At 37.3% G+C, this 21695-nt stretch overlaps 1 protein-coding gene across 2 annotated transcripts in view; it reads right to left on the minus strand.

The window, feature by feature from the left end:
• Positions 1 to 8746: 8746 nt before the first annotated feature.
• KCTD8 (potassium channel tetramerization domain containing 8) overlaps positions 8747 to 21695 on the minus strand; it is a 92858-nt gene continuing 79909 nt past the window's right edge. For both annotated transcript variants that reach the window (XM_040064700.1, XM_058420676.1), the window contains one exon: positions 8747 to 10060. In XM_040064700.1, coding sequence (XP_039920634.1) covers positions 9603 to 10060 — 458 coding nt within the window. In that variant the 3' untranslated portion in view covers positions 8747 to 9602. The remainder of the gene's footprint in view (positions 10061 to 21695) is intronic.

Raw genomic sequence — 21695 nt, forward strand, 5'->3', positions numbered from 1 at the left:
CCTTCTACCGAGTCTGGGCAGCACCTTTTCATGCTTTCCTTTGAGAAACTTTGGGTGGAACATCTGTTACAAAGAGTAGAAAAGTGGACATCCAGCCACCTACCCCAGTACCTCTGCCTGATGAATGTACTTGCAGAATACAGATGTGTGGCATTAAGAGGGAGAGACTCTGCCTTGAACCTCAGGAAACATCTGGGGCTCCATTCTTACAGGTAGATGAGTTTTATGTTCCTTTTAAAAATTGTTTAACCTGTCTCTCTGAGGAACATGGTGCTCTTCCATCTACCCCTCTTCCATGAGCTAAGATTCCCTGGCTACCAGCTGCACCAGAATGTTGATCTGCACTGCTAGCATTTGAACAGAAGGTAAACTTAAGGGCTCAGTTTTAAGGGATTAATCTTGAAATTGGATACTCATGGACAAGAACCCAACTCATATGAACAGACCTTTGACAAAGCACAGGATCTTACTTAAACATTAGACTGCAGGGCCAAGGTCTGTGAGGAAACACCCTTGGCCATTCAGGAGCTTTCCTGCTGAGTGGCAAACGATAAAACTTCTCAGCTATCACACACCAACCAAAATCTTCTGTAGGGGAATTGGTTGTACATGAGAACATTTTTTTCTATTTTGCATTTACATGATATGATTTCTAAGTTAGTCGATCACACAGTTGATGACCAAACAATAGAGCAAAGTAAATGGATAAGTCTTACAAATGTGAAGGTGTCAAAAGGAAGATGGGTAATCAGGAAGATTTGGTGCTGAAAAAGCATGCTCTAGACATGACTTGATTTAATTCACAGGGAGTTTCATTGACGTAAAAACAAAAGAATATGAAGACATTGTGATTACATTTTACATTGTGATGTCAAAACTTTACATTTACTACCCCACCCTGTAGTAAAATTTAAACAGAAACATTCTAAGGAATACCAATAGGAATTACAATCTCTTTGCATTTATATTTGTCCTAGGGTAACTTTATGATGCTTGTATCCCCAATCGTCTGTTCTGTTGGTGCTGTATATTGAGTCCTGTGCCTTTAAGACTGGTTCTAAGAGCAAGGAAAAGCGCGGAGTTTGTTTTGAGAAAACTGCCTGACTCCTCTACATTCTTCGGCGGACGGGGTGTCCGGCGGAGGCTTGGAGAGACTGCAGGACAGAGATCTTTTTTTTTGCTTTTGGTTAGTTTCAGCTAGCTAGGGCAGAGAAGTTCCCTGGACTGTTTTTTTCCTTTTTCTTGGAACTGTTTAAACCTGCTCTGGACTGAAAACCCAGGGGAGCACTGGGGGCTGCACCTGCGGCCCACCGGGGCTGGAGCTCGGCATTTTCCAGCAGCGCCGGAGGGACTGGGACTGAGGAGACGCTGAGAGAGAGAGCCGAGCTACACCCACGGCAAGGACTTTCTCAATTTGCCATCTCACTTCAGAAGGAGAGGTTTTATTGTTTCATATTATTCAGTCTTTATACTTGTATGCACTTCATTTGTTTAGTAAAATAGTTTTTTCCACTTTTCTCCAAAGAGGTTTTTTTTTTACCGAACCGGTTGGAGGGAGGGGCCACTTGGGCTTGCTTCCTTAGAGGGATCCTATACAGGGGTTTTCTCCCAAATTTGTCCCAAACCAGGACAATATTACACTCATTTCAATGGTCCCAGTTCTTGTTCTGCCATTTTCAATTGTCTTGGGACAAGAGACAAGCCTTTGTGCTTAACTGTACAGCATTAAACATGCAGCTCATGCAAAATAAATATAAAAGTAAATCATGACAGGCATTCTGGGATATTAAGTGAATCAGCACGCACTTACTACATAGTCATTCTTATTGAATATCTGTGGATGACTGAGGAGCCTGAAGAAAATGACACATCTTCAGACCTTCAGAGAAAGTATCAACTGGATAATTGTGTAAGCATGTGACAGCTTAAGACCCTGGTATCTTACCAGCTGAAAAGAATCCTTTGATCATTCAATGGCTACAGTAAATACAAGCTATAATTCTGGACATTGGCCCTGCGTAATATTGCAGTTTTGCTGAAATTTTCTGCAGTCAAGATCGTGATGGGATGTAGCACACATTCAAAAAACATATTTGTGGGCGTAATATATTGCACTTGCACCATTGTTAAGACACGATCCATAAACTTACGTCTATGCTTCCTAAGGCGGGGCATTGATGTACTTCTGGAGATGAGGCCCTTGATGGCTGTTATGAATTCAAGCAAGATCTCAGCTCCTGAGCACCAGCTGGGAACAATTCAGTGATCTGGGAGCCTCAGTTCACAGGATAGCTATCAGCAGATCATCAAGGTAATCAGGTGGGGATGATGAATTTAAAGCACATAAAGATCACATTGCTCCCCAGGTACTTGAAGATGGGGGGAGGAGGGGAGCATTCAAATAACTTTCAAAGCCATGGAGAAGTATTTTTTTATCCTGTTCTTGACTTAATTTCCCTCTCTTTCCTCCATGACAGTTTCACTGTGTGAAGACTTACAGAGGGACAGAGAAGACTTTGGAAAATTTCTGTAGTTTTTCAGAAACACTAATGTACAGCTAATTTATTGAAAGCTTGTATGTGTAAGAGTGCTCATTTCTGTACCTGACTGAGCAGCGTCATTACTTGCCTCCTGCTGAGATGCCTCTCACAGATTGGTTCAGACAACTGCTATTTACCACTCTGTGGAAATAAGACAGACTCACAACAAGTATTAAAACATAGCTCTTGTCAGACAAACTTGATTCATTATTCCTTTCAAACACTACAGAATTAGTGGATCAAAGGAATGGGACACCATTATAATTCCTGATTTCAACGTCAAGAAATCTTACTTGTAAAATTAATTCAAATTCATTTGGAGTAGAAGTAGGAAGCTGTGGTTAGAGATGATGATAGGTCTTATTGAGATGAGTGGAAGGGCATAGCGATCACTGCAGAGATAACATGATTTTTTCAGAAACAGTAGAAAAAAGTTACATGCTCAAGTCTCATTAAATGCCACGGCAAATTTAGGATCTCTGTGTGCCTTTGAAGATCTCTTTCTTTTTTTTTTTTTTTTTTTTTTTTTTTTTCCGTATTCTCAATGTTAAAGTAAAGGGAATGTTCAGGATATCTGATTAAAAAAAAAAAAAAATACTCCAAAGTAATTAGAAACATAGAGAAAAGTAAAATATGACTGAGCATTTGAAGAAAGCTGCCTGGTTAGAAATAATTTTAAATTGGGGCTGTATATTTCCATTAAAAAAAAAATAAAGTAGTAAAAAAAACAAAAAAAAAAAAAAAGACATAATTTGCTATATAAAAACAATTAATTATTCTATATATGGGAACATCCCATCACATTGCAGGAAGGGAATAATAGGGTTTTTTTCCTACCTCTATCCTTCCATTATTTAACAAAATTAGAATACGTGCATCCTCTTTCCCAAAACACTATTGAACAGCTGGAAGAAGTTCAAGAGAGTCACGAGACATATTTGAAACAGTCATTAAATTGCCATGGAATCTTCAGGTAACAGTTCACATAAATTTAGGACTTTAGTGACAAAATCAGCCTACATTTTCATCAGAGAGCAAGAAGGTGCTCTTTAATTTTTCCATGAGGACATTCAGGACCGGCATCATAAAACCTGTGAAATAGCAACCTTTTTTCCTGAAGACTGGTCTTAGTCCTGCAAGATGGTGAAAGCAAGCTTGCCCTTGGCAAAGGATATACAAGGGCTCCTCATCCCTCCTGCTACAGAGACAGAAGCATCCCATGAGCTGTCCTGGAGGGGCTGGGGCTTTCAATCCTTTGGGATGCCTTCAGATCCACAGGGGCATGGACTACTTTTATCCCTAGCTTCTTTAAGCTCATTTCTCGACTGTATGGCAGGTGTTCCGTCACCTAAACTGCTCATGTCAAAAGCTTACTAATGTAATTTAAATCAGGGGTAGGTATAAATCAGAACAATTCAGGGGCACACTGTCAGTGACTATTTCATGCTGCATTGAATCAAATGCTACCTTCAACAGAAAAATGACGCCATATGAAACACACAATTCACCTAAATGGGAAGAGAAACAGGGAATAAAGCTTTTAAGGGTCACTGATTGATAGGTTTCACAATTCCTCCTAGTACAAACTAGAAAATCAGTAGGGATGAAAAATACTCTATCAGGTGTTGTCTGCTGTCAAAACTTTACATTTACTAGGTACTATATATATATATATATATATATGAAGAAAACAACTTTTCAGCAATATATCAGGAGGAATGTAAGTTTGGAGCACATTATCAATTGATTGGCATTAAAAGAATGAATGGCATCCATGCTAAGGAAATAAGAGGTAAAGTGATAGTATTTCAGAATTAAAAGTTACTTTGGAATCTGAAAAGATTATTTACTGCCTATTTATGATTTCCATTCCTTTTATGTAAATTTAATTTACTTCTTATTACTGGTACTCATCTGTTCTGGGGTGACTGCTTGCTAAAAATTCCCCTCCACTGTAATTGAAACACTTAACATGTTCACTGCTAGAACTTCATCTAATATGTCTGTGAAGGATTGTATGAACTAGGGTTTTAGAACGAATTCCATCAAGTTATTTCTACATTTCCCTTTTATTTATATAAAGTAACATAAAGTAACATTAACATGGTGAAGAAAAAGAAATTTTAAAAGGCAATAAAACACAGACATGGATATTCCCACTATATCCATCTGTCTATTATTGTTTTTCCTAATTCTTTTCCTTATTATCTGAAAAGAAGAGATGGCCCAGTAAGAAGAGAAAGAGTCCTTAGAGGAGGAGAAATTTCTCAAATACTTTTTCTGTTATATTCATCACTAACTGTATTGAATCCATTTGTGCTTTTCCCCAATGTGCCTTACACAATCTAATGCCTGCAGATGAGGATTGCCAGGGTGCCAGGCTCCAAACAGATGGGAACACAGTCGGTGCTGAGTTTCTCTTCTGGGCATCATTTGCACTCTGTTTTCTCAGCACCCCATTTCATGTTGTCGCAGGCCCAGTTTCAAAGAAGGAAGAGTGTGCTAAAGCAGGAGCAATTGGCATCTTCTGCTATGGTTCTACACATAAGAATTCTGGGATTTGGTTCCACTGAATGGCTGTTTTCTGAGCAAACAGTAATGATCTACCAGAATAAAACAAGAATCCCACTTCAGATAGTGATGCAAGGTGTTCTGGTATGAATGCAAGTACCCACTACAGCAGCCTGCAACAAGTTGTATATCCCCAGGAGTGGGTGTACAGTGTAAAGAGGAGCATTCACAGGTCTTAATTGCACCAGTCTTGAGCATCCCAGCACCACCATCTCTGAATTGGGGTCATCCAATTTAGCTACAGTACCAACCCACAGCAGGTGTAGGTGGCCAACAGATTGCTGACAGCATCAGTGGTTCATTTATCAGTGAATAATGTCTTTGCGGCTTGTTTCGCTGAAGGACTGGTCTTTCCTAAGGAATGTGTCCCCTGACAGTCTGAAACACAGCACATGCTGTAGGGCAATGTGACTTTGCCTTCCAGCTTGTGCTTCATGGCATCTTCTTGCCAGCAGTACTGAAGTTACTCAAACCAGTAACACTGCTAGTGTGCCCAGCTTCCCCCACCAGTTTCCAGTGTAGTCTAGTCTCTTCTGAATTTGAATATGTGTCTTCAGGCAAGGAATTGATAAGCTTTTGAATAAGTGACTGTATGGAGATGTCCATGGTAACGATGAAAAAGAGAGGGGCAGAGTGGAAAATATGAAGCAGGCTGAAAACCTGTTCTAGATAACAGATCCTGGAGAATGAGAAACTACATGTTGGCCCGTAATATGTGAGCTGAAGTAATGTGTGAATGATATTTTTATGATGAGCCACACCAGTGGTGCAATCCTGCAGAAACCTGAAGATTACTTGATAATTTCTGAACATCCTAAAGAGCCTGGTTCAGGACATGAATCACTTGTAAAAGGAACCCAACATTTCCCTCTCATTACTAATTTGGGTTTTCCACCTCCAGTACGAAGTATATTTTTAAATGTCATTACTTGAACAAAGACAACATTAGCAAGTCAAGTGATATTGCATAAGAATTATTTTTTTTACAGGAGGCCATAAAATCATGCATTTTATGCAATTTATCTTATTTTATTCATTCAAAGGAAATCAAAGTGAATTCTAAATCTCTATTTTAGAATTAATTTCAATTATTCTAAGACTTAAAAAATTTTGTTAATGGAACAATCCTTTAGTAATAGACTAGTCCAGCATATCATTCTGATCTTTGTTCAAACATTTTAAAGAGTAAACATCACTCTATGGCAAATCTGTATCTCCAGTCCCCATCATTCAGTTAGAACAATAAAAACTGGTGCATGCAACATCTATGATGAGGGCTTAAAATTCACTTGTCTAGCAAATAAATATGGGCAATAATAACAACATTACTTTGGCATCAGATTCTAATTCATTATTCTCATGAAATATTAGTTTAACTGGAAGATTACTTATAAAGGAAGATTTCATTTTTATCAGTTCCAAATCTTTAAAATAGACAATACCATTCTATATTTCTGAACATTTTAAATATTAAGAATTAAACTCATTGGAAAAACAGGATGGGATATGTATTGCATGTCGGATTCTCAATAAAACCATAATGAAAGAAATAGTGTTGATTTGGAAAGAAAATCTGCAAAGGAAAATATCCTATTTTTTAATTATTGTTTTCCTTCCATAAATGTGCTTGCTTAATTTACACATTACATGACTTCTTTGTATTTTTTCTTTATTTATACTTTAAAATAATTTTTATCAAAGCAATTATCACTTAAACCTACCGCTAAATTATTCACTAAAACCAATCTAGTCTTTAATTACACTAAACCAAATTTGCACCCATCTTTGAAAAGGATGGAAAGGAGGACCCTGGGAACTACTGACCAGTCACCCTCACCTCTGTGTCTGGGAAGATCATGGAACAGATCCTCTTGGAAGCTGTGCTACGGCAGACAACCACCGCGTCACCAAGGGAATGTCCTGCCTGAACAATCCAGTGGTCTTCTATGGTGGAGCGACTTCATCAGTGGACAGGGAAGAGCTAACAGATTTATCTCTACTTATGTGAGGCCTTTGACACAGTCTCCACAACATCTTCCCCTCTGAACTGTACAGACACAGATACGATAATAAAAAAATACAAGACTATGAGAAAGATATGGAGAAGCATTTAGTAGGCCTGTCATGAAAGGAAAAGGTTTAATGGCTTTAAACTAAGGTGGTAGATTCAGACTAGTTATGAGTAAGATGTTTTTTATGATGAGGGGTGGTGAGACTCTGGAACAGGTCTCCAAGAAACTGATTTAGCTGAAGATGTCTGTGATCATTGCACGAGGGTGGACTAAGTGACTTTTAAAAGGTCCCTTCCAACCCAAACTATTCCATGACTATAATTTAGAATTGACCAATATCAATATTTGGATTTGTTGTTTTTTTTAAGAAAAATATTATCTTCATAAGCTTCAAATGGAGTGAATATTTAGTGTACTGACTGCCTCTGCTGAAGCCCAATAAAAGGAACTGATTCCCACGGTAGACGATTCTAGTGTGTAACAAAGTGAATAGCTGAAAAGAGCAGAAAAAGACTAAAATGAAAGAAGAAAAAAGCAGCTATCGTGGGAAAATATGAAGAATGTAAGACAATAGGAAACAATCAACCCTCCACGTGCTTCTAATATACAATTCTCTTGTAACACCTGTGAGCTTCCAAACAAAAGTAGTCATCTCAAAACCCACAAGCTCCCCTATTCCAATGGATGTCTCAGCTTGTGTTCTCCCTAATTTTCTGAAAACTGTAGAATAATAACTATATAGATAGGATTGGAGCTCTTCCTGAGTGAACTGGATGAAAAGAGTGATGGGAATCGGAGAATACAGCCATGGTTTGTGCCCTCTTTCTCTGACTACAACACCTTGGAATTTTTCACTCTGAAAGAAGGACAGTGTACATTGTCTAATTCCACAACCACATCACTTTGTCTTAATATGCCACTGTGGTTACCAAGTAAAAGTAATATCATTCATCTGCCACATCCCTCACATGCCTCATGAACACAAAGAAGTAAAGGTTATCAAAAATCTTACAGTACTCATGTATTAAAATACATATCAACATAACCCTGCTAAATGTGTATGTGTACATTTGTGTGCTCACAGTAATAATTTGTAATAATTCTGTAAGAACTCAGCAGCTCTTTTGTGAACTCCAGCAGTCCTTGCACATTTCAGCTGTGGCTGTCTGAACCTCAGTTGTCTTCTTGGTGTTTCTGTAATGAGAAAGGAATTTATTTTCCCCTTTCTGAGCTGAGATAACAGGTTTGCCATACAGAGCTGAGTATTCACAGAAACTTTTCATTTGTAAATGTAGCACACTCTGCTGTGGTATTTTAAATCTTCTATTTCTAAGCTGATTTTTGTGAACTTGTCAAATTGGAACTGCTTTCCGCTCTGTTAGTAAAACCACTCAATATTTTAGTTCATCCTGTGCTGCTTCTTAGCATAACTCTCTTTTTCTTAGGGTCCGTATGGAAGTTCCAATTAAACAGCACTACCTTAAATATTTTTTCTCACTCTTGAAATATGTCTTTGTTTTGGTTTTTTATTTACAGCAGAATAGTTATGAAAATATTGAACAAAAAGTAAAAACTTGCTGTATTCTATTTAAAAAGGAGAGGCAATAACAACAGCCAAGAAAATCTACAAGATGATTCTTTTAATAAATACATTAAACTCTCTTTTATTTTTCTCCATTTTTAGTGACTAACATAACAAAAACTTTCAGACCATCAAACCAGTTTTCACAATCTGCCATAAATTTGCATTTCACAGAAATAATCCTGACAAGCACTAATAGATGAACATTGTTGGTGCAATAATAAAACAATATAAGGCATATCTACACCATCCTTACATACAGAACACTGTACACACAAAAAAATCACAGATCAGAACAAAGTAAATTCAATCCCTTAGACATTTTATGTTTATAGGCTTGTTATCGAACAAGTAATTCTCCAAGCAACAGACAACCTCTTGTTCTTGTGTGATTTATTTGTAATATTGTGCTCATGCAAAATAGGTATTTGCTTTATTGCATTAACATTTAGAGAATGTTGGGAATTAGTTCCAAAACCAGTTCAATTGGATTTTAAACCCTGTTTCTCTTCATCCTTAGCAAGTCTGAGTCATTTTTAAGGGTGACATAAAATGAGGTGTTAACTGATTGAGATTTTTATTTGTTAAGTTCCAAAACAATAATGAAGCTCAACTGACTGTGGTTCGAAAACCATCTTTCTTGACCATGCAATTTTTTTCTTTGCTATTACGAAGTGGTTTAGATGAGACACCTTTTGCATTTTTTAAGTTTCTATCTTTTTCTATATATATTTTTAAAGAAAGACATGTACTATCCAACATCCACTGTTCACAGAAAGAAATAAGCAGCAGGAATAGCTCTGGTGGCAGAGTCGGCCAGGAGGATGACATCAGTAAGTTAGAGGCAATGTAACAAACACCAAATGCCTCAGAGATACGTCAGGAAAGAGTTGATTACTATAACCCATATTTCTGTAAAAGTTCAGACTGCCAGGGACGCTTGCGCTCTGGAAAGTAATCTGGAATGTGGATTTTTTTAAAATCTTGAATACATTTTCTCATTTCTTCCTCAACACTCAGCTTCTCACACACCTTCTTTTTGGAAAGATTTGTTTCTCTGGACTTGCTAATGAGAGTTTGAAAGAGTTCACTGTTCCTGCGTTTGTCTGGTGGAGGCATCCACTGCACTGGGGCCTTCTTAGCCGGACGATCCAACGTCAGAGTATTTGGCTGGTGGGCTGATGGCTGAGTGCTGGTGGCATTTTCTTGAGGGGTGCTCGCTTCCGAGTGGCTGTCACAGCTTGAGGTGGACAACTCATTACAGGAAGTCCCACTTTCACTGCCCTTGTCCAAAACTTTGTCATGCTTCCTTTCTTCATGGTCTTGTTTGGGGGAAACAGTTCTCTGGGGGGGCCCTAATATAAAGCAGGAGAGAAAAAGTATTAAACAAGCGCTACTTTACACAGAAAACTGATCAGATACCATTTAGAAAAACACAATTCACAGTCTCAACTGGCAAAAGCTGGTGTAATTTCCTTGTAGGCAACAAAACTATACCCAACTGGTACACAAATTGAAGGTCTGGTCCTCAAAATTCTCACTGCTATAAATGTTTACAGTAAGAATAACTTCACTGTCTGCCTCAGAATCCAGGTAATGAAGCGTGCATGATGCTCACAGGTTAGCTACACTGGAAATCCTTGCACACAAGTTTAAATGAACTAGTTTGCTATTACACTGAAAGAGGTTTATTATAACAAATTAGATTTTGTTGTATAAGGAAAACACTACTGTACAATTTGCAAGCTCTTCACTTGAATAAAAATATTCCAAAGACTTAGATTTTAATTTTATTTTGGAAGCTCTTAATTCACCTTCCCTGAACTGTCTACTGTTACTGTGCTCTGCAGGTGTCAACTCTGCAGAAGCTCTGGACAGCATAGGAGTATTAAACTTAGGATAACAGAGAGATCACTCACTGCTGACAGAGTCTTTAGGGTTTCGGGTTTTTATCCTAGAATGATTTCACCGCACTTAGTGTCAGTTGTTACCCAGACTTGGTGCAAGCTCAGAATTCAGCTGTATACCTACTACTGCACAGGCTGGCAGGGAAAAGGAGGTTATGATGTTATGGGTAAAGAGGCACTCTGCCATGGCAGGGGGATCAGCCCACCCTCTTGGCAGGCACTGCTCAGCAATTCACACGTCTGAAAATCAAATCTAGGCTCTTATTCCCCCCATATGTAATTTTTGCTTTGAAGTCTAAAGCAGAATATGAATGTGAAAATTAAGTGGTAGCCACTAAATCTGTACAAGCATTTTCAGTTTTGAAGACTTATTTCAAAACTCCAGTTGTGAAATGAAATGATGCTATGCTGACATCATATAAACATCACAATCTTAATTTAGGACACAATCTAAAGATGACAGAAATGGAGTTTAAGGAGTGTTTGACTGGACCAAAGAGAAAATTTTCAAAGATGTTTAAGGATCTAAATGAAAACTTAGAGTGGGGATTCACTGGCCATTGTATGTTTGCTACAAATCCTGAAAGCATCCAAACACGTTGGATATCTAAATAGACAGATATCTAAATAACTTACATAAACTAAATTATTGCTACAGTTGACCCAGATACCACCAGCATCAGTTAACTATCTTTGCCAGAATCAAAACTCAGATTATGACAGTGTTACTTTGGGTCACAGGGACAGAGATGCAAGATTTTTGATCCACTTAGCATTTCGTTGTTCAGAATTACAAATTAGAAATGCAACTACAGTTACAAAGAATGCAGAAGCAATATGAACACCCCAGTGGTATTTTTGACAGTGCAGTTCTGTGACTCAAAGGAATCTAAGAAGATTGCAGTATTTTATATGAGATGGAGGAAAACAAAACAAAGCAATACACAAAGGAAAATAAAGATTAATCTAACAATAGCAGCATTCAACAAGCTTTTTTTCTTTTGTTTTAGCCAGCATCCCAGGATGCTGTGTTCCATTTCTGTAGCCCATCTAGAGAAACCCATTAATAATCAAGAGCCAAAGAGAGATAACAATCCTACAGGGTTTGCACTTAAATTATGCAGAATGAAAAACAGAAGCAATTTTCTACTTCTTTATATTCAACCGAAATATTTAACACATGGCTGCTGTGATTTCCCTCCTCTTTCTCTTTCAGAAGTATGATCACTTTTTAAAATAGATTTACATGCCTTCCTTCCATTGTTGTATCTAGAATTTCATTTCATACCTCAAACAATTATATGAATATGCTAAATTGAGTCAGCTGGCATTATGGAACTACTCTGGCTTTGCAGCATGCAATTATAAAACTGAGTAGTTAATCAGACAGTGATTTCAGCATTGTTACTCTGATTTTCAGTAACATGATTAACATCAATATCTAATCTAGTTTACAATCTTGGCTTCTTTAAATATAACAACACACTCTATGACTAAGAAACCAAAGCTTTTTGTTTGCAGTACTTGGTAGTCTTCAAGCCTCTTTCCTGCCCGTTTTTTTGCTGCAACTTCATGTATCAAGATTTTATTTCTTGTTGGTTGCTTTGTACTTAGTTCTTTATTGGTTCTCCTTGCTTCTCATGGTCTCAAACCATCAATGTACTAAGGATCTATTTCAGAAAAGCACACTAAAATACACCTTCAAGAATATAAAAAGATACATTTCCTGCTATAAGATTATTCAGGAGCATGACAATAGGCAGGTATTTAAATGGTTTTTGGATCACAGCCCTGAGCTTCAGTATCTTACAGCACCGAGCTCTGTACGCTCCACTGAATCGCCTAAATTCACAATGACTTTAATCGAAACACAAGTTTCTCCCACACCTCTCCTTTTAAAAATTAACAAATCCTCCCTCACAAAGAATTACTTATATGCCTCTGCACTGCTTTCTCAGTAATGTGCTATTAACAGAAGCAACAGTTCTGCTATAGGGGATGTTTTCCTCACAGTATTTTCTGCCCGCTGAAACCCAGTAGAATTTTAAAATATACACAAAAGAATCTACAAAAGATTTATTTAATTTTAAACATCAGGGATTATCAGATAAATTTAGCTACATTTCTAATTCAAAAAACATCTCCTTAATGCCCTTTATGCTGCCTCACTTTTCACTCTACCTCCTCAGCCATTCCAGAACACCAAAGAAATTCAATTAGTTCAGTCTGCATGAAGCTACTTGCTTTCCAGGAGTGCAGAATAGCTCTTAAAAACTCAGAGAAAGTATATATCCTCCACTGTTCATATGGAATTATAGAATCATTTAGGCTGGGAAAAAAAAAAAAAAAAAATGAGGATCTAACTGCTAACCTGACACTGCCAAGTCCACATGTAACACTAAAGAAAATCACAGACTTACAACCGGTCTCTTCTGCTCCTGCCTGTCCCAGGAACTCTACCAGCTGCTGGTTCCCCAACTTGGAGAGGCTGAAGTGAGTCTCTGCATCTTGTTCCTCTCCAATTCATTCTCCTCTGCAAAGATACGTCCAGTTGCCTTCTCCACTGCTCAGTTCTCCAAACAGCTCCCAAGTAACACTTATCCTCCAGGCAGTTCCAGCAGACATTGAACTTTCCACTTATTTTTCCTTTAATGCTCTTATATGGCTGCATCTCTCATAGAAAGCTAGAAAGTGAGCTAGCCTTTTATAATGGCATGTTGCAACGCCAGAGTAGTTCCATAATGCCAGCTGACTCGATTTAGCATATTCATATAATCATTTGAGGTATGAAATGAAATGCTAGATACAACAATAGAAGGAAGGCATGTAAATCTATTTAAGAAGGTGATCATACTTCTGAAAGAGAAAGAGGAGGGAAATCACAGCAGCCATGTCTTAGGTGTTTGGGTTGGATATAAGAAGTAGAAAATTGCTTCTGGGCTTAGTCATCACCTCTACTGTGGCGGTTTCATGGTTTAACCCTAGCCAGCAACCAAGTACCAGGCAGCCACTACCCCATGAGCAAGATCTGGGAGAGAATCAGAAAGGTAAAAGCCAGAGAACTCCTGGGTTGAGATACAGACAGTTCAACAGGGAAAGCAAAAGCAGTGTGCACGAGTGAAGCAAAATAATTAATTAATCCCTGCTTCCCAAGGGCAGGCAGGTGCTCAGCCACCTCCAGGAAAGTAGGACTCCTTCACATGTAATGGTGACTTGAGAAGACAAACACCGTAATTTCCAGTCTGCCCCGCTTCCTCTTTCTTCCCTCCCACTTTATACAGTGAGCATGATGTCACATGGTCTGGAATATCCCTTTGGTCAGTTTTGGTCACCTCTCCTGGCTGTGTCTCCTCCCAGTCTCCCATGAAACACAACTTCCTCACCAGTGTGGCCATATGAAAAGAAGAAAAGGCCTTGGCTTTGTGTAAGCCATGCCCAGCAATAACAAAATCATCTCTCTGTTATCAGCCCTGTGTTCAGCACAAATCCAAAATACAGTTCAAGCCACTGGGGGGAAAATTAACTCTATCCCAGCCCAAATCAGCACAGGTGGCTACTAGACTCCTAAGTCTAATGGACTTGAAAGAATATCTCAGACATTTCTCTGATCAGGGAGGTATATTACATTTACTTTGACTGTATTTATTCCTCATCTGTGTTGCTCTCTGCACAGATTTTAGCCTGAGAGAGCCAACTAATAAAAGAATACCTTTCAATCACTAGAAAATATGCATGGAAAATTATCTAGAAACTTAAAAACTTGATTCTGTGAAGTGAAAACCTTCTTCTATAAATTATGACAACCAAAACAGAAACAAGAAGAAATTCTTTCTGACTTCCTGGTCAAAAAATAACTGAGCAACAGAGCTTCAGTCAGTGAAAGAACAGACCAAACAGCACAGCAAATCATCCAGTGGCCAAAAACTATTAATTGAAAATTGTAACCATGTATTTACATAAGTTGCTGCAGATATTCATAAAGTGCAGTCTGAATAACTTTTCAAAGAGTTTTTTAGCTCTATCTCCTGCATCAGAGAAAAATACCACACTGGAAACAGTAAAAGCATAAAATAATGATATTCTCCTTATCTATATTTCAATTTTTGTATACAGCTTTTTTCTTAAATTTGTACAACAAAGAAATAATATTCAAACACTGTTACCATAGAAGGACTTTGCCAAGAGATAAGCACAGGATAGAGTGACAGGATGGTGCTGGCTCCAGGCCTGGTGGAGGAAGATCTGGTTAGCACATCCTGGGTAACGTATCCAGGCACAGATTTCCACTGTGGCAAACTGTAAAGAAGTGACTGCTTATATGCATATCACATACCTGGAGCTTGGACTGTAAGATAAGTCATCCCAGTGGGAACTTTAGTTAAGATAAGGGTGGCACTCTTGTCCAAGTGTTACCTCAGACTGAGGGGCAGGCTAACAGGGCTTGGGGAGAAGGATGTATCACTAACAGTAGACAAAGAGAATGTAGAATTTGCAGGCCACAGGTCAAGCCAGCTCAGCAATTATGTTGAAGTCAGCTCTGACAAGGTAAAAGATCTGGCAGGGGGATATTGCGACTGCCAACTCATGGCCCACTAACCCAAAGGAAGAGAAAGACTGAGCATGGGACTAATAAGCATTAGAAATGAGGAAATAATTTAACTAATAGAATAAGACAACTGTGTAGACAGTAAAAATTTTAAACCACCTTGGGACCCTGCCCACCAAGAAGCCCAGGGTGAAGAGCAGCATGAGGCTGGATCATGGTGGTGACTATCTTCCGCTTGATCTCTGTCTCTCTCTCCACGCCCCTCCTCCCACCCACCCCGGTTTTCTATTTATTTCTATCTCTCTGCCTCACATATACTGTCAAATAAAATCTGTAATATTGATTTTGGCATATGGATTCATGTATCTTAATTTGGGCAGAGGAATCTCTCATCGGATCTTAACGTGCTTGTGGCTCATATAGTCAACTGTATCCTGCGCTGCATCCAAAGTAGCATGGGCAGCAGGGACAGGGAGGGGATTCTGCCCCTCTGCTCTGGTGAGACCCCACCTTGAGTGCTACGTCCAGCTCTGGGGTCCCCAGCACAAGAAGAACATGGACCTACTGGAGCAAGTCCAGAGGAGACCTCAAGAACACTCAGAGGGGTGAAGTACCTCTCCTAGGAAGTCAGTCTGAGAGAGTTAGGGCTGCTCAGCCTAGAGAACTGAAGGTTCTGGGGAGATCTTTTGCAGCCTTCTAGTCCTAAAGGGACTACAAGATAGATGAGGAGAGGCTTTTTACCAGGGTCTGTTGCAATTTGACAAAGAATAACGATTTTAAACTAAAAGAGGGTAAATTTAGACTACATATAACAAAGGAAGGTTTTGCAATGAGGCTGATGAGGCACTGGTTGCTCAGAGAGATTGTTGATGCCCCACCCCTGGAAACATTTAAGGTCAGGCTGGATGGGATTCTGAGCAGTTCAATGTAGTAGAAGATGTCCAACCTTCATTGTAAGATGGGTTTGGACTAGATGGCCTTTAAAGGTCCCTTTCAACTCAAATAATTCTTTAGGATTCTCCTCTTTCTTTGGTCAAGTAACTGGTTTCCTGTATGCACATTATCAGATGCATGAATTAATTTCCTCACTCGGCTACTTTATTCCTACAGTGTCTCTCAAAGATAATTTTTTTGTGTTTGTAATTCAGTTTATTTTTACTGCAAAATGTAAAATGTTGTGAACATATGCATAGACTGCTGCAGTTAGCTATTTTAGTAACTACTGTGTTGAAATGAATAATGGAAAATCTTAGCTCCAGAGTACAATGGTTCTAGCTGGATGCAAGACATGTAGATAAGAGTTGGAGCTGATATAAAAATGGTCATTTGGGAAAAAAAATATAACCAACACTTTATATGAGTTCAATATGCACTACCTCAATCAAGGATAAAATCTGCTGAAAACATGCTATCTTTTACTGTTGTTTCAGAAAACACACATAAAAAAAAAAGAACTGATTTCTTTTATGAATCCCCTTCCTAGCATTATAAAATAAAGCTTGTTTGTTGATTTAAGCAAAAACCTAAACCAGTTTAAAAAAATCAAACCAATAAAACCCAAATCTTGAGTTTTCTGTGATGTAATTTTAGTGAAAACAAAGTTCTTGAGAGTATTTTATCTTCATATTTTCCTGTTTCTTCAAATGTACTTAAAAACCCAAAATCAGCTCTAATTGACCCAGTCTATTGAATTAATGAAATAATCCAATTAATTAAATCAGTTAATTTGAAATGATACAGCCATAAACAAAACTAACTCCTGCATAAGCAACAAACGTTTTGTAAATACTTTGTATTTATTGAGAACTTCTTTACGAATCATTTTTCTTTCAACATCTTCAAAAAATTACAGTAACATGGTTATCAAGATTAGGATGTAAAATACTGAAACAGTAAATAAATTTCATGTTTCTAGCAGATTTAATAAAAAATGAAAATAGGAGGGCAACAGGTTTTAAACTGCCATTATATTGGATGGATCAGGAACATAATAGCAATGAGAACAAAAGTTATTTTTATTTGTATCTGCAGAAGAAATTATATCTAATTCAATAGTATTATTTGCAGATGGATTCATAATTTTTGCAGTATGTGAGCTGAACATGACTTGGTTACAATGCAATTTTTTCCACATTGCTTTCCACATAGTGAAAAGTCCTTATTTTTATAGGACAGTATCTTTAGTCTGGAACACAGATATGTTAAACTCCTGAATTAACTTCTCCACTTGCTTTCTCAAAATTACTTTATAGGCAGAGTGAATTTAAGATGAAGCCTATCATGTATTATGATTTAATCTTTAGAATCTAAGTAAAATTAACTATAATTAATATACAATCACAGAAAAAATACTTGTCTGATCTCACATTGATGACTTACCCATATAATATATCTAAGTTTTTATTACCTTTCACCAAGACTGGAAGTATTATATTAAACTGAAAGCTCAGAGAGAAGTCACCTGTGAAATCTGATGACAGATTATGGCTACTGTGGGAACACTTTCATTACCATAAGTTTGAGTACTTAATATCACACTTCAATGGTAAATGATTATCTTTTATGTCTAATTTCACTTTATTTATAAAAAAGATTACTTTAAAGAGCTCTGAAAGGATAGCTCTAAACCCCTGACATTTTCAGTGGCATATTAACAGTATTTCCAGTTTTAGAAGAAAATCCTGTTCTTAAGAGCTCAGCTCAACACGTGAATTCACTTTGAGACCTGCACAGGACTCAGCCGGACTCTTACCATTAGAGCTGTAGGTTAAAACTGTACCTTTATGGGTGGCAAATTTACAAGGCACTTCCTGACTTTTGCACTCTCTCTTATTTATCAAAAATGAAAGCTAAATCCACTCCTTGGACCCAGCAGGAAGAGTTTATGTGGGTTTAACTCCATACAGTATGTGAAGAAAACTTCACTACTAATTTTATTTATGACAATTTACATCTGACTTAGTTCTGGGGTCAGGGGAGGAGGGGAGAAGGAAGGCCATGCCCCATTAAATGTCTATTTTAGGGCTAATATGCAGGCCTACACATGAATTAAATGGTTTACAGTCCTTGGCTGTCCCTCTGGCCATGGATGAAATTCATCCATTATGAACATGCCAAGGAAACAATACTAATAACTGAATATATAGTGTGAGAAATATGCTGTATGGCATCAAATTGCCTCAAGTAAAAAAACAAACAAACAAAAAAACCCCCCCACACACAAAAACCCCACCAAACCACAACAACAAGAAAATAACAACGTCAACAACATGAAAACAAAAACAAACAAACAAACCCCCCAAAACAAACAAACAACCCACACACACACATTCCATTTCAAAACTGGTTTTCATCTGGTCCAAAATTTCAAACCACTTCTTGAATTAATGGCTTGATCCAAAGAATGCTTAGTCTATAATAGCAAAGTATTTTTTAGAAAAGCGGATTGAAATTCAGCCTTTCCTATTTCCTTTCTCCTTTGAGATGAGTGATGCATTGCTATGGATAGCCAAATACTCACATTTTCATGTTTTTTGACCCAACTGGGTCTTGGCAAGAGCCAATGCAAAGTAGAATAGTTTCAAAAAGCCTGAAAATAATGTTTCTTTCACTTTGAATCACTTCAGAGTAAAATATCCATTCGGAAGAAGTAAGTTGACATCCCTCAGGCATAAGGGAGAATTAGTATCTGTGAGGCTTTGACTTATTACTATGCTAAGTTCTGAACTCTTGGGTAAAAGGCCAGTGCTGTTGACATATCAACTTCAGTACTTTGAGCAGAACCTGAATTTATGTGATTTAGGAAAGACAAGCACGTTGGCCTGCAAAGAAGACTGCCACAGAAAGGCTTGTGAATCTCAGCAGGGCTTCCCTGACATGAAGAATAGCACTTAGGTTATTCACACTTTATCAAAACAGTTCTGTAAACATGCCTTGTGTTCTGGCAAAAGTTCAAATCCATATCTACAGGGCATGTAAATTGATTTGGCTTCACTAATAAGATGATTCTGAGCTGTGAGTCCAAATCTGCAAAAATTTTAAAGAAAGTTTTAGACATAACTGTTGATCCCATTTAAGTCAAATACAACATACTCTGTGACCTTAAGTTACACAAAATTAATTTAAAAAACAAAGACTTTTCATTCTAGTGTGAATGAAAAAAATAAAGACCTTATCAGAAAAGCAATTTAATGGAGAAAATAAGGTAAAAAAATACTGCCTCTTCTTAAAAAAAAAAAAAGAAAAAAAAGGAAAAAATTATGACTTTTCTGTATTTTACTCAGAAAGCATATTTTTATTGGCATCCCTAGACAATTTATCTTTAGATTAAACCAGGCAAAATTACTGCAGATAAAACTTTAATCCAGATATTTGAACAAAAAACATATGAATATTATGTTCTAAAGAAAACTTTACCACAGACTTAATTATCAAGTTTGATAGAATATAGAACCCATGATAATAAACTAAAGAAATTATGAGAAATTTAAAAAGAAATCATGATGATTATAAGAGATGGAGGCAAAATATACTACTTGATTACTTGGGACTGTGTTACCACATTCAGAATTTAATAGGACATGCAAGTTATCCCACAGTATTTCCTGTCCTCTACTGTGAAGCCCGTGAGGCACTCTCACATGCTTTGATTTCAACACAAAATTTCAAAGTGTGAACTGTACAATGAAGTCTTGGTAATGCTTCAGAGTACTAAGATTTTTAGGAGTGTTTATTTTCTATTTCATGGCTATTTCAATAGGAAGAATATGTCTGTGATTGCACTTTTGACGAAGCCTCTTATTTAAATCTCCTTACCTGCCATGGAAAGATAAAAAGACACAGTAGTGACAGCATCTGTATAGGACACAGCTCCCACAGGGGAAATTACCCTTTAACAGTGTTAAGCTTGATGGTGTATGAGTGGTTATGTGGTACTTGAAGTGAATGAACCAATTCATCTTTCAGATTAGGGCCACATGCCTGTAAGTGATAAGTGCTTTGTCTCAAAAGAAAAAAAAAAGAACACAACATAAAAATATTTTACTGTCACATTTACTACCACCTGATGTTAAACTAACTTCTAGAAAGGGTGCAGTAGAATGAGTGAAATAAATCAGTGAGGAAAATTTCTTTGCTTCTTTCCAGCCAAGCTGTATTTTAAATATTAGCATTTTTTCATGACATAAAAAGACTAATTAATATATAGAGAGGGAACTAATTTTGTTATATGGAATGACAGAATAATAAATAATAAAATGTTTGTAACCAGCTTGAATTCATTAGATATTTCACCTGAATCTTGTTTTGAGCAAATAACTAACCCACATTCTTTCGTTACTTTTCCAGCTCAGTTTTGTCCTAGGCCAAACAGTACTTAAATAGGAGAGAGACAGGGAAGTTCTGACATAGAAAATTTATTGCATTCCAGTAAAGGCAATGAAGAGACCACAGTTTTTGGATTAAATACATTAATCTGAAAATTCTGAAGTCATTCTGCAAAGTGTCTTTTCTAGGGAGATTATCTAAAGATGACGGGAAAGACCACTGGTTTTCATATCCAACTGCAAACAGAGTCCAATATTGAAATGGTATTTTTATTTGTTAAGTTAGAGATGGCTAGGACATTAAAGCGCTGCTGGACATACAAGAAGAAAATGAAAAGTTTGAAATTGGAAAGTTTGGAATAGATAAGGTGAATCTGTAGCAGAAGATTCAAAGTCAGGAAACCACCAATACTGCCAATATCCACCCAGCAAGTATTATGCATACCAGAGTAGCCATTTCCAGATTATATCATTAGGTCAATATTTTGCAGCCAAATATGTCAAACCTCCTGATCACCCTTGAAGAGAGCACTGTTTAGCAAATGGATTGCACAATCTTCTGCAAAATCCTAGAAGCAAAATTAAAAAGTCTATCCCACCTAAAGGAATATTGTAAAGTCACCTGCCAATTTCCTATTAGGTGACGCAAACTTCCAGAGTCAACCAGATGATCCACATTTTCCATGAAAGGTCTGGGTAAATTATCACTTTCTTCAGTGGTGGTCATGAGCTACACTCTCCACTAACAGCAGAGTAATAGCAATAAAATACAAATATTATACTATCAGCAGTATGACTAAGTGATTTGGCTACTTTAGAATGAAGGTAATTTGGTATAAAAGTATTTTACATGTAGAATGGTTGGTCTCTCTTCACCTTATTTTTCCCTTGCCCAAAATCTGAAAATATAGGTACTTAAAATAATTTTGATGCTTGAAGGAGAATCTCAGAAATGAATGCATTGGTATACATGAAAAATGAGTACAGCTTTTATAAAAAGCATATTTCTTTCATAACTGTACTTGTTACAGTGAATAGGCCCAATTGCTTTATTTCAGTAGCGTCTTGGCAACATCTGGCAGATGTACTTGTCATTCATTTCCAAACTGTAGTCGGTTCATGCTCATGCATGTAGTCGGCTCATGCTCTGATCTTGTCTTTTTTTGACTCATTATTTTTGACTGATTATCAGTTAAGAACTAAAATATTTTGC

The sequence above is a fragment of the Hirundo rustica genome, chromosome 5 (assembly GCF_015227805.2).
Source record: "Hirundo rustica isolate bHirRus1 chromosome 5, bHirRus1.pri.v3, whole genome shotgun sequence".
NCBI classification, from domain to species: Eukaryota; Metazoa; Chordata; class Aves; order Passeriformes; family Hirundinidae; genus Hirundo; species Hirundo rustica.